This window comes from Labrus mixtus, chromosome 19 (genome assembly GCF_963584025.1).
Source record: "Labrus mixtus chromosome 19, fLabMix1.1, whole genome shotgun sequence".
NCBI lineage: Eukaryota > Metazoa > Chordata > Actinopteri > Labriformes > Labridae > Labrus > Labrus mixtus.
Genome location: NC_083630.1, coordinates 24781210 through 24792826, shown reverse-complemented (window position 1 = coordinate 24792826; position 11617 = coordinate 24781210). Strand labels below are relative to the sequence as shown.

The 11617-nt window shown below is 44.2% G+C and overlaps 1 protein-coding gene across 2 annotated transcripts in view; it reads left to right on the top strand.

Moving 5' to 3' along the window:
* The window catches only part of ncapg2 (non-SMC condensin II complex, subunit G2), an 11445-nt gene extending 1362 nt beyond the window's left edge, over positions 1–10083 (top strand). Inside the window, exons 3-26 of one of the 2 annotated variants that reach the window (XM_061064451.1) lie at positions 190–304; positions 387–544; positions 621–755; positions 1287–1381; positions 1466–1622; positions 1707–1799; positions 1966–2091; positions 2178–2354; positions 2903–3055; positions 3188–3410; positions 4131–4228; positions 4319–4480; positions 4563–4633; positions 5179–5332; positions 5462–5635; positions 5731–5847; positions 6471–6620; positions 7577–7676; positions 7762–7967; positions 8177–8311; positions 8410–8513; positions 9210–9310; positions 9414–9513; positions 9604–10083. In XM_061064451.1, coding sequence (XP_060920434.1) covers positions 190–304; positions 387–544; positions 621–755; positions 1287–1381; positions 1466–1622; positions 1707–1799; positions 1966–2091; positions 2178–2354; positions 2903–3055; positions 3188–3410; positions 4131–4228; positions 4319–4480; positions 4563–4633; positions 5179–5332; positions 5462–5635; positions 5731–5847; positions 6471–6620; positions 7577–7676; positions 7762–7967; positions 8177–8311; positions 8410–8513; positions 9210–9310; positions 9414–9513; positions 9604–9655 — 3156 coding nt within the window. In that variant the 3' untranslated portion in view covers positions 9656–10083. Of the gene's footprint in view, positions 1–189; positions 305–386; positions 545–620; positions 756–1286; positions 1382–1465; positions 1623–1706; positions 1800–1965; positions 2092–2177; positions 2355–2902; positions 3056–3187; positions 3411–4130; positions 4229–4315; positions 4481–4562; positions 4634–5178; positions 5333–5461; positions 5636–5730; positions 5848–6470; positions 6621–7576; positions 7677–7761; positions 7968–8176; positions 8312–8409; positions 8514–9209; positions 9311–9413; positions 9514–9603 lie in introns of both variants that reach the window. The other variant, XM_061064450.1, reaches the window with a different exon arrangement.
* The last annotated feature ends 1534 nt before the right edge of the window (positions 10084–11617 follow it).

The window sequence follows — 11617 nt, the reverse complement described above, 5'->3', positions numbered from 1 at the left end:
GGCGGACCAGGTTCAAATCCCAACTCCTGCATGTCATTCCCCTCTCTCTCTCTCTCTCTGATTTCCAACTCTACCCACTGTCCTGTCTCTCCATTAAAGGCACAAAATCACAAAAATAATTCACTAATCTCTGGCTTTAGGATTTGTTTTGAACTTTGTATGAAAAACAAACCTCTTCTTCTCCCTCAGAAACATGTCATGGCGGTTGTGGATGGCGTGACTCTCGTGGCGTCCGCATCCTTAAACGTACTACAGGAAGGCGACAGCTACAGTGCCCTTCTGGAGACTGCACACAGGCTTCATGGTTGGTGTCTTTGCTCATTTTCCTCAGAGAAGGTTTTTGGTTTTCTTCTTTAACGGGATGTTTGTTTGCGTCGTCCTCTCAGCGGTCCTCGAGTCGCTTCCTGTTTCGGAGGCTCCTCTGCAGATCCACATCCTGACTCTGTGCGAGACCTGGTGGAAGAAGAGCCTGAAGGAGAAAGAAAAGTTTGGTCGCACTGCATTCCTCGCCGCCCTGCAGAAGAGCTTCACTCTGAAGAAACCAGTCAGTGACACTCAGATGAATCAGTGTTGGACTTTGATGTCGTTATGGTTTTTTTAAATAATTCTTGTGATTTCAGGGCGTCGAGATCCAAAGAGTCTGGAGTCTCCATGACGTGCTTTTAAGTCTGGATTTCACATCAGAGGATAACAAGCAGGCGACCGACCTGTTGCTTCAGTGCTTTCAGTTTCCTAACTTCATCAAAAACGATGATGTGAGTCGACTCTCTGTTTACACCAACGCACACTTCTTGATGCCACAGGTTTTAAAACGATGCAATCTTTGATCTTCATGATCAATAGAATCAAAGTAATGAACTTCATCTACACAGAAATATCTTAAAGATCCGCAAGTTTCAATAAGTCTCAGAGCTCCCCAAAAACACGTACATTATTTATTACTTGTGTTGTGTGGAGGTTCTGGTATTGTGACAGCTTTAGTTTACACCATCTCTGCTCGTCTGAGCTGTCAGTCTCATGATCAGAATCAGAATCAGAATCTGGGTTTATTGTCAAGTACATTTACACATAAAGGAATTTGACTTGGTGTATTGGTGCTAAACAATTAACAAGGAAATAAAGCAGAACTAGAAACAACTTAAATAATACAGAATAAGAAGATATTACCATATATAAAATAGAATTTAAAAATGTAAAAAACACAAAATGTACAAAAGGTGTAATGTAGGAGCTGTGCAGTGGACTATGAAGAAAATGATGTGACGATGATGTGCCTGTTGTTCCAGGGGAAGCGTTTCCTGGTGTTTCTTTTCAGCTGGGATGTCGGCTTCATCCCGATGATTCATGGCACTGTCAAAAACGGGCTGGAGTTCTACAGCAAGTAAGACGATGCCTCCTTTATTCTAGTTGTTTGGTGGTTGTAGAAGAGTCCTCATACCTGTCACTGCTTGCCTTCTCTGTCCAGGACCAGGACCGCCCACATTACAGAGATCTACTTCAGGGCCTGGAAGAAGGCGAGTGGGGACTTCCTGGAGCAGATTGAGAGCTCCTGCGTTCAGGATCTGATGCGGTGTGCGATCTTGCTCTCTCGATCGTCTCCTGTGTTTGACAAAGTCCGACAGGTAGTCTCATGAGCAGGCTGTTATTTATGTTCCTTACTTTGACTGTAGTTCACTGTTTGTGTTCCTTCTCTCATCTCCTTTTAGATTGTGAACTATTTCCACAAAAAGAAGAGCTGCCCCCGGGTGGAGAAGATGCTCTATCACCTCTACAAGCCCGTTCTCTGGAGAGCTTTAAGTGTACTGAAACACAGAACTTCATTTACAGTCTGATCAACTTCAAAAGATACAAAATATAATCAACCAATAGTTACAGGGGGAGGAAGGGGAGGAAGGGGAGGAGGAGGAGCGGGATGAGAGTTAGTTTTTATTTCTCGTCTGACGTGTTTCTGTTCGATCTCTTCAGGCCCCGAACTTTGAGGTGCGTGCAAACGCGGCTCTGCTTTTTGCCGAGGCGTTCCCCCTCCATGACCCGGAGCAGAACTGCTCGAATATGGACAAAACCATCCAGAAGCAGCTGGACACAGCGATGGTGGGAACCCTTCAGACCATGAAGCCCCTTTCTGTCTCATAGATGTGAAACTCCCTCTCTGACTCCCTCCTCCCTGTGTTCCTCAGGAGCTCCTCAACGATACTCACCCCACTGTGCGCTCCAGTGCCACCCTGGGAGTCTGTAAGGTCCTGGCTAAGTTCTGGGAGCTGTTCCCTCCTACGATCATCACTGACTTCCTGAAGAAGATGATGGAGCTGGCCACCGACAGCAGCTCTGCGGACGTCCGCTGCTCGGTCTTTAAGGTATGTAAACGTCTCTGTCACTGGAATGGAGCCTCTTAGAGCATTATATGTCTCGCCAAGTTCTTCTGACGTCTCGTTCGGAGCAGCAGCAGGAAACCACGTCTAAGGATTATGCTGGCATCTACATATCATGCGTTTAAAAAAAAAAAAACATTGCAAAGGTTTAATATGGACATCCAGAATCCTAACATTATATGTATTTAAATATGGATCAACAGAATAGATCTCCTTTAAAAAACAAAGCTGCAAAACAAAATGTGAAGGTGAAGGGCTCATATGAACAAAGGGGTCTAAACTCTATTCAACATGACGTGGTGCTGACTTTGTTCACACATGCACCTCCCAGAAACGTCCAGACTGGGAAAGCAAACGGTCGAATTTGACACTACGATATTATCCAGACTTTTTTCTGCCAGCCAGGATGTGTGTGCTTTGTTACTGGGAGACCGCCCATGAAGGGAACTGTTTCTGAACAGTGGTGTGAATGTAAAATGTCCGTCTGACTGTTTCCTGAATGACTGGTGTTTTGTGTTGCTGTTTCTCTGCAGTCTCTTCCTATCGTGTTGGAGAATCCTCTCAGCCATCCCATCCTGGAAAAGCTTCTGCCCACTCTGAAGTACAGCCTTCACGACAGCTCGGAGAAAGTCCGCGCTGCTTTTGTCGATGTGCTTATCAAGGGCAAGGAAGTGCGCGCACTCAAGGTGTGTCAGAGCTTTTTTTTATTATTATTATTATTGTTATTATTACTTCACTGAACATCAACAACATCGTCAAAGTTGTTCCGACCTGTGCTGAAGCTTGATCGCTCCACTTTTTGTGCACCACTCTTCCAGTTTTGGGACGTGTGCCAAACAGACCACCTGCTGACCCGCCTGGCCATCGACACCCATCCGGTTTCCAAGCGGATCGTCGACCTGCTCTTCAAGTCCTTCTTCCCCGTCAGCGAACCGGAGAGGGAGTGGTGCTGTCGCTGCATCACCCTCATCCAGATGAACCCCGCGGCCGCCAGGAAGTTCTACCATTACGCCGCCCAGCACACAGCTTCCTCTAACATATGTGAGCATCTCTCCCCCATTAAAGGCTCGCTGATTAGCATGCTATGTTTGTAGCACCTTAAAGGTCCACTCAGTGAGATGTGTAGAGAGTGAGATGATAAAGGTATCTTACTATCTGATCATTAAGGAAACATGTTGAAGTGCTGGCTTCTCTGACAACAATGCAGCAGCCAGTATGTCCTCCTTCTAACTTTAGATTCTGCTCCTGAATGCTCTGGATTTGTTTGGACCAGAGAAGGTAGGCGCTTTTAAGACCCCCCCCCCCCCCCCCCCCCCCCACACGGTCGTTTTGGACGCCCCTCAGTTTGTCAGATATGAGAGCAGTTATCAGGTCAACAGGTGTTGCAGCGATGGAAGCGGTCAAGAGAAGTGGTTCAGATAGAAGTGATTGTACCCGACCTAAAAAGCCTCTGCATGTTTCTAATAAGCTCCACGAGCAGAAACGTGCTCAAACTAGGATCAATATTGGAGATGCTTTTGAAAAATGGAGAGAGGTTAGAACACAGAAAGGTTTACAGACCCATGCAGAGCTGGATAAACACTGAAGCTTCAGAGTCCACCACATGGTGACCTGTGTGAGCATGGACTCTAGAGAGGAGGGGGGGGGGGGGGGGAGACAGCTCTCTATGATGTTTAGAATTTAGACTGCAGTACCCATTTTAAACACTAGGGGTCAGAGTTACATACTGCTCCTTGAAGTCTGTTTTGTCTTCTCTTCCAGTAAACCTGATGTTGGCCATCCGTCGTGTTCTGAACAGTTGCATCCAGAAGAACAGCGAGCTGTCGGAGATCAACGACAGCAACAAGGAGAACAGCGCAGTAAGAGAGAAAAGAGAAACAAGTTTAACCCTTTCTTAGGTTGATCTCATAAAGTATCACGTGTGTAAGTGTGCGCTCTGACCCCAGCAGGCTGATCCTCTGTTGGACACGGTGACGGTGGCTCGTCTGCTGGAGGTGGTCGTCATCATGTGGAAAACTGTGGAGAAGGCGCTGAAACGCAACGAAGACGCCCGGAAGTACATGTTCTCCAAGTTTGGAAATGTCATGTCCAAATATTTTCAGGCCTTCGAGGTATTTCAAAATGTTTTTTATTTTGTTAACGATAAGTTATTCGATCATTTACGTCTCTTGACGCTGTGTGTTTATTTTTCAGGATGAACAATGCACCGCTCCGCTCGTACAGCTCGCCTCCTTCATGCCTCCAGCTGCAGTCCCAACATTCAGGTGTCTCATATCGTCACCTTTCTCTTTGTTTTTTTTTGTGTTTTTTAAAGAAAGAGAACTTTATTTTGAAATCATTTCTTTGGTCATTTCATGGAGAAGTAAACTCGATCTTTTCAGGATAACAAAACAAAAAACAGAACGCGTCTTCCATTTTAAAAATAGTCGACTTCTATGAAATAACTTTGCAACGATCCAAACAACCGACTTAAGGTCCGATCGCACAGAGGTGGTCGCTCTAAAATAACACCAGAGCACATCTGGGTGAACAAACAGCTGGGAGCGTCTGTGGAGCGGTGGCTGTGTGTGAATTTGGGCGACCCAAAAAATAAGTGGGGGAAAAAATGTAATTGAGAAAACGTAGAGCTCTCCTCTGATCCTCGACGAGGGGGGGAAAGCCTACTTGGTTTGATCGCAGGCTTCTCCCGAAAGTGACATTGTTAAGAGCTGAAAGGTTGAACATTTATTTACTTTTATGCGTGCTTTCTGTTTTTTTTTTTAATATTCTGTTTTTCTGACTTGGTCTCATCCTACCCTCTTGTTCTCAGCTGTGGTGTTCTCTCCAGACTGCGGAGGATGGACTCTGGAGCAGCTCCTGCACAGTACAGCCAGCTGTTACACTGCATGTGCAGCTGGGGTCTGTGTGCCGACGTCCTCGAACTCACCACCGACTGGCTCTCTGACGCCCTGCCCAAACACGGGGTCAGTGAAGGCAACCCTAAACACCTGTGGCAGGGCCCTGAAATGATGTGTCCGGTCTCTCAGAGTTTTTTTTTTTTTTAATGACGTCACTTGTTGGTAGCTCTTTGTAAAAATGTCTCTTAACTTCAGGACAAGGGGAACGCTAATCGAAAGGTGCGTATCCAGGAGACGGTGGAGGCCAAACCCGACCTGGCACTGACCTACCTGGAGTATCTGTTCAACCACACATCGACACGGGAGAAAGTTCTGTCTGTGGGGGAGGGGCCACTGAAGCAGCTCCATACAGTTCTAGGAAACTGGCAGGTGTGTCTCCGCTTCAGCACATTTATTTTCAGCCCTGAGCACATGTTGGATAAATATGATTTATTTTAAATTCCACTCTGGGTTTGTCCCGACAGTCGGTGCTGAACAGCCACCTCAGCTCGGCCTCAGAAGACCCGGAAAGGCCCGAAGTGGAGACATCTCTGAGAGTGTTCATGTACCACGGCCGCCTCAGCGCACATCTGCAGCACAACGTGAGCTCCTCATATTTCAGATTTATTACATTTCCCTCCTTTTGCTCCACGATGCTGCAGTCCTCCATTCAAAGAGTTTTGCCTGTTTTTGTTCAAATATCATCTCTAGACCTCGTTGTCATTTTGATATTTTAAATTACACAAGTGTTGAGTCATATAGTTCTTTCACACCTGCAGAAAACTCCTGAAACACTCCTGATGTTTTCACATGTGAACACAAACACCCCCCCTCCTCTCTGACAGTGATAGTCTCCTGCTGGGAGGTGTGTGATGTGTGAACAGGTCAGGAGGATTTCAGGATCAGTCCTCCTGAAAGTATCTCGATATTTTCAGGAGTGCAGATGTTAAAACGGTTCATGAATACACTTTCTCTTCTTTGCTGCTACACCTGCTTTATTCACCGGTTTGAATCTCGCCCATCACTGAATTGTATCCACTCCTAAACTCACCTGCTGCGCTGTCATTGGCTGGAGGAAACACACCAGCTCTGCCCAGAAACGTCCCGAGTCGACCCGAGTAACTGGTGTCTTAAATGTTTTTTCTTCTTTAAATTGAACCCACAAAAACAAACTAAGAAAGAAAAGAGGTTTTTTAAAAAAGACCCCGTTTGAATTTTTTTCTAGTTCTCGGAGGGTCGAGACTACCTGCTCTCTACGGAGCGAGTGGCATCGTGGGTAGCTGAGGAGGTCCTGCCCTTCATGGCTAAACCCAGCAACCAGGAAGACAGCGAGGATTCAGAGACGACGCAGCGACTGGCTGCAAAGATCACAGAGGTGAGCTTTACTTTCACTCCTGCAAACGTTTTTATTTTATTGTTCCAGGAGAATATACAAGATCTCTTTTTCAAGAACAGCATCAAAGTCTCACGCCCCCCTTTTCCACCAAGCCAGTTCCAGAGCCTAAACTAGCACCAGTTCTTTGTGGCTCTGGACCAGAAGAAGAAAAAAAACTGTTCCAGATTAGCACCAACTCCTGCTAGAACAAAGAACAACGAAGGACAATTTACAGATTTTACATCAATCACTAAATCAGAAGCGTTCAGCAGAGAAACATGAGCACACAGACGTCAAACGATTCTTTATCCTGTTTTTCAAGTCTAACAAGCCGAATAAACGCTCGAGTTTAAGGTGACTGCAGCTCAGACCTAAACAACGGAGCAAAAACACTGAACGCTCTTTGACCCAGAGACCGAGCGAGTTCATGGAGTGACACACACGATGAGTCCTTGAGATGGAAATCTGCAGCTGCTGACAGATTCAGGAATCAGCAGAGAGCAGAAATAAGAAGTACGGCCTCATAGAGAAAGATGTACCAACGCTCCGTCCTTCAGGTGTACAAGGAAGACAAAGCTGCTCTCTCGTACCAAACACAAACATCCACAACATGCAATGCTCTTCCTGACTACTTGAGAGCCCCACAGACATTGGACTCCTTTAAAAAGGACTTGAAAACTCTCCTCTTTCGAAGAGCCTTCTCCTAAAGACCTTTTCCCTTAAACCTGCTTTTAGATCTTGTTTAATGCTTAGGTTCTTAACTCTGATTTTACCTTTGACTATTGCTACTGTTTTTATGGTTTTATTGAAATTGTAGCACTTTGAGATTTTCGTTTAAATGTAAAGTGTGTTATAAATAAAATGTATTATTGTTAGTGTTGTAGTACGGTTTAAAATGCTTGACTCTGTGTCTCTTCTATTTGCCGTTGATCATATCGATGATGCTTTTCCTTCAGAGTTTCCTGACGGTGTGTCGAGATGTTATTCTGGTGGGTTTGGCTGATAAGGCGTTCAAAGATCAAATCCTCCACCTGTGCCTGCTCACACTGGTCTCAGGTGAGTGTTTCAGGTGTTAGAGGAAGTAACAGAATCCCCTTTGAATCGTCTCTCTGACAGTTCTGTGGTGTGCTGGTGTTTCCAGGTGCAGGCTATCTCTGCGTTCCTGCCGTGCTGCACATTTTGAAGGAGGTGGTGACTGACGCCTTTGTGCCCGAGGAGAACGAGCGGGATCTGGAAAACCAGGAGGATCCAACAAGTTTCAATCTGGGCGTGGTGGCTAAAATCTTCCAGGTGATCATAGAGCTCCTAGCTCGCCGTCTCAGGAAGGAACCCGAGGAAGGGAAACAGGTATGAAGACATTTTAACCCCTCTATGTTTTTTTTTGTTTTTTTTATTCATTTTGTCCACTTAAATTGGGTTTATTTCTTCTTTACGTCTTTAATGCACCTGGCCTCTCTATTCTTTCTATTTCTGCATCTCCAGCTTTTTCAGCGCTGCATTATTTACTCATGTTTTTTTAATGTTGTAAACCCCTCTCTGTTTGTTTGCTGACTTAGCTGTGTCAGGCAGCCGTTCCTGGTCTGGCAGACTTCCTCCAGGTGGCTCAGACTTGGGGCAGGGAGCCTCTCTGTGGGGTCTTTTCTACTCTCTTTGCTGTCATCATTGTAGAGAAGACACATTTGCTTCAAAAGGTAGGAGCAGATCGGAGCACATCCAAAGCAGAGCCCATAAGAGACACGAGCGAGAGTACGGCCTTTTGCAGTTGTGATGAATGTTGTGCTTTTTAAAGATGAGCCATCCTGAGGAGATGATCACTCCAGAGTCAGTGGAGGACATGCCCCCTCTGTCCAGCGTTCTGCTGTCTGTCATCCTTAAATCACCCTGTGTTACCAGGTAAACATCCACTTTCTCCTCTGCGAGCCTAACTGAACATGCCAGCAGCCTGTTCAACGTCCTAGTGTTTAAAATGGGTACTGCAGTCTAAATTCTAAACATCATAGAGAGCTGTCTCCCCTCCTCTCTAGAGTGGATGTTCACACAGGTCACCATGTGGTGGACTCTGAAGCTTCAGTGTTTATCCAGCTCTGCATGGGTCTGTAAACCTTTCTGTGTTCTAACCTCTCTCCATTTTTCAAAAGCATCTCCAATATTGATCCTAGTTTGAGCACGTTTCTGCTCGTGGAGCTTATTAGAAACATGCAGAGGCTTTTTAGGTCGGGTACAATCACTTCTATCTGAACCACTTCTCTTGCCCGCTTCCATCGCTGCAACACCTGTTGGTTTGACCTGATAACTGCTCTCAGGGGCGTCCAAAACGCCGGGGGGGGGGGGGGGGGGGTGGTCTTTAAACCACCTACCTTCTCTGGTCCAAACAAATCCAGAGCATTCAGGAGCAGAATCTAAAGTTAGAAGGAGGACATACTGGCTGCTGCATTGTTGTCAGAGAAGCCAGCACTTCAACATGTTTCCTTAATGATCAGATAGTAAGATACCTTTATCATCTCACTCTCTACACAGCTCACTGAGTGGAACTTTAATCTTAAACATGTTAAAACAGAAGCCTTGATTAATCTCTGCGGTTTCTTTCAGGGCGTTTTTGACCGAGGTTAGCTCAACTTTGGACTCCGAGGACATCAGCAGTCTGAATAATCTGGCCTCCATCCTACACGTCTTGGCCGTCATCAAACACAGTGAGCCTACGTGACATTTGAGCATTTCTGCTCAAAGACGGATCAGATATGTGTCAGTTCTGGTTTCCTGGCTAACATTAATCACACTTCTGAAATCCTTCAGCAGGTCAGTGTAAAGTGAGTTTGAAGAGCGCTGCAGCTTCAGTCCAGCAGCAGCTTCACAAACACGCCTTCACATGTAAGGACAGCAAAGACATCCCGAGGTGAGAGGGAGGGAGACGCTGACATGAGATCATCTTTAGGTCAAGACATTTATTTATCACTAACAACTTCTGCTTCCCTCTCGTCCACAGGGTCCTTTATGAATCTTCTGTGAAGACCTTGAATGAAATTCTGGATTTATAACTAAAATGAAAATATCTTCATCATGAAGATGAGCAGAGCGGTTTCTTATCTGCTTTCATGTCGTTGTTACAGACTTCAAGATGGGGATTTTAAAAACAGCTGGTTTGTAATGTCTGTTTCCCTGTTTTTCTCTTTTGGCTCCACTTCCTGTTTCTTTCCTTTTCATTATTCAGTTAGTTTGAAATGGATAATGTCAGACTGCATTACTGACTCCAGACTGAACAAAAGCTTCTTGAATGAAACTCTCTCTACACCTCTCAAATATTTTATAACATTTCCACATAAAAACATTTATATTTTTTCATGTTTCTGTTTGTAACCCGGCTGCAGTGTGCTTCTTATAAGAATAAAACAAACTGTATCCATCACACTTTAAACTCTTTTTCTTTCCCTCAACTGTATTTTATTAAATAAATAACTCGTAATCATCCAGCCTTTAATCTTTTTATTTTATTTCAATGTTTTTATTTTGCAAAACAATTTACTAACTCATGAGAGCTGACTTCACAGAAGTCTTTTTACTGACAGACCCGCCCCCGTCTGGAATATCACTCACTGATTGGATGCTGCAGCGGATCAGACTTCAATGAAACTTCTCAACATCTACAGAGTTTAATAACGGAGAAAAGACGGACATTAAAAAGAGGCTAACCGGACCCATCAGACATTCAAACAGACTGTAAACTGTTACGGTTCGGTGTGTAAAACAAAGGAGGTGGACCCAAGTGCAGGAAAACCAAAAATATTTAATTAAACTAAAAGGCCAAAGGCAACAAAAACTTACACAAGTTCAACAAAAAACACGGATCAAAAACCAGGGAGCCACAGAGGAGCACGAGCAAAAAACTGACATACCAACGAACGACATCCAAACTACATACAACATACAACAATGAACTGACACTGGAGGGAAGAAACACAGGGACTAAATACACAGGGGAATCAGACACAGGTGAGACTAACAAGACAGGTGAGGACAATCAGGGCAATCACACTGGAGGGAAACACACAGAGGCAGGAATACAAGAAACACTGAGGACAACTACAACCTAAAACATGAAACACTAAAGACACACAGAACTCAAGACTCTAACGAAACACACTAGAACACAGAGATACACGAGGATAATAAATGACAAAAATAAAACAGAAAACACTGAAGACAAAACTAGGAAACACAAGGGAAACAAGCAACACTGGGATAAAACAGGGAAACTCAAATACAAAACCAAATCATGACAGTAAACATGTGTCAGTTTGTAAAGAGTCTGTGATGAGCTGGGATTAAAAAAGTGTCTGACATGAAGAGTAACAACCAAATATGAAGTATTAGTCTATAATATCAATATCGTTCAGCACCATATCTTATGTCAATAAAGGACTCCATCATTAGAACAGCTCATATTTATTTTCTTGATCACTCATACTGTTTGCTCTTTTTAATTTAATCATGATGAGAATGAGTCAGGCAGAGTGGGAGGAGTCAGTCAGAAACACGTTTTACATTCATCATGATCGTTAATGATCGTAGAGTTTGAAAATGTTCTGCATCCTGTTGTCAATAATCCTGAGACATGTTTATAAAAAACAGAGTTCACTATCAGATTATCAGTAAAAACTAAAAACTAATAAATAATCTAATATTAAAGCTTTGTGTAGAAATGGTCTGTGTGTTTGTTTTCTTAGCAGACTGCAGGTCGTTCTTCTTGTGCAGGTGTTTGTTATCAGGTAACATAAAGAGACTAAACACTGTTACTGTGTGTATTTGATTAGAAATAATACAAACAGCTGTTAAAGATGACTGACAGCTGAGCGGTGATCAGCTGATGTCATCATCACAAACGGACGTCATGTCTCTTAAAACACATTTCCTCGTTCCTCTCTCCTCTGCTTCGTTTCCAATTTAAGAGACATGAGAAGTACCCAAAGTCAAGTTTTTCTGATGAACGTGACACACTGGAC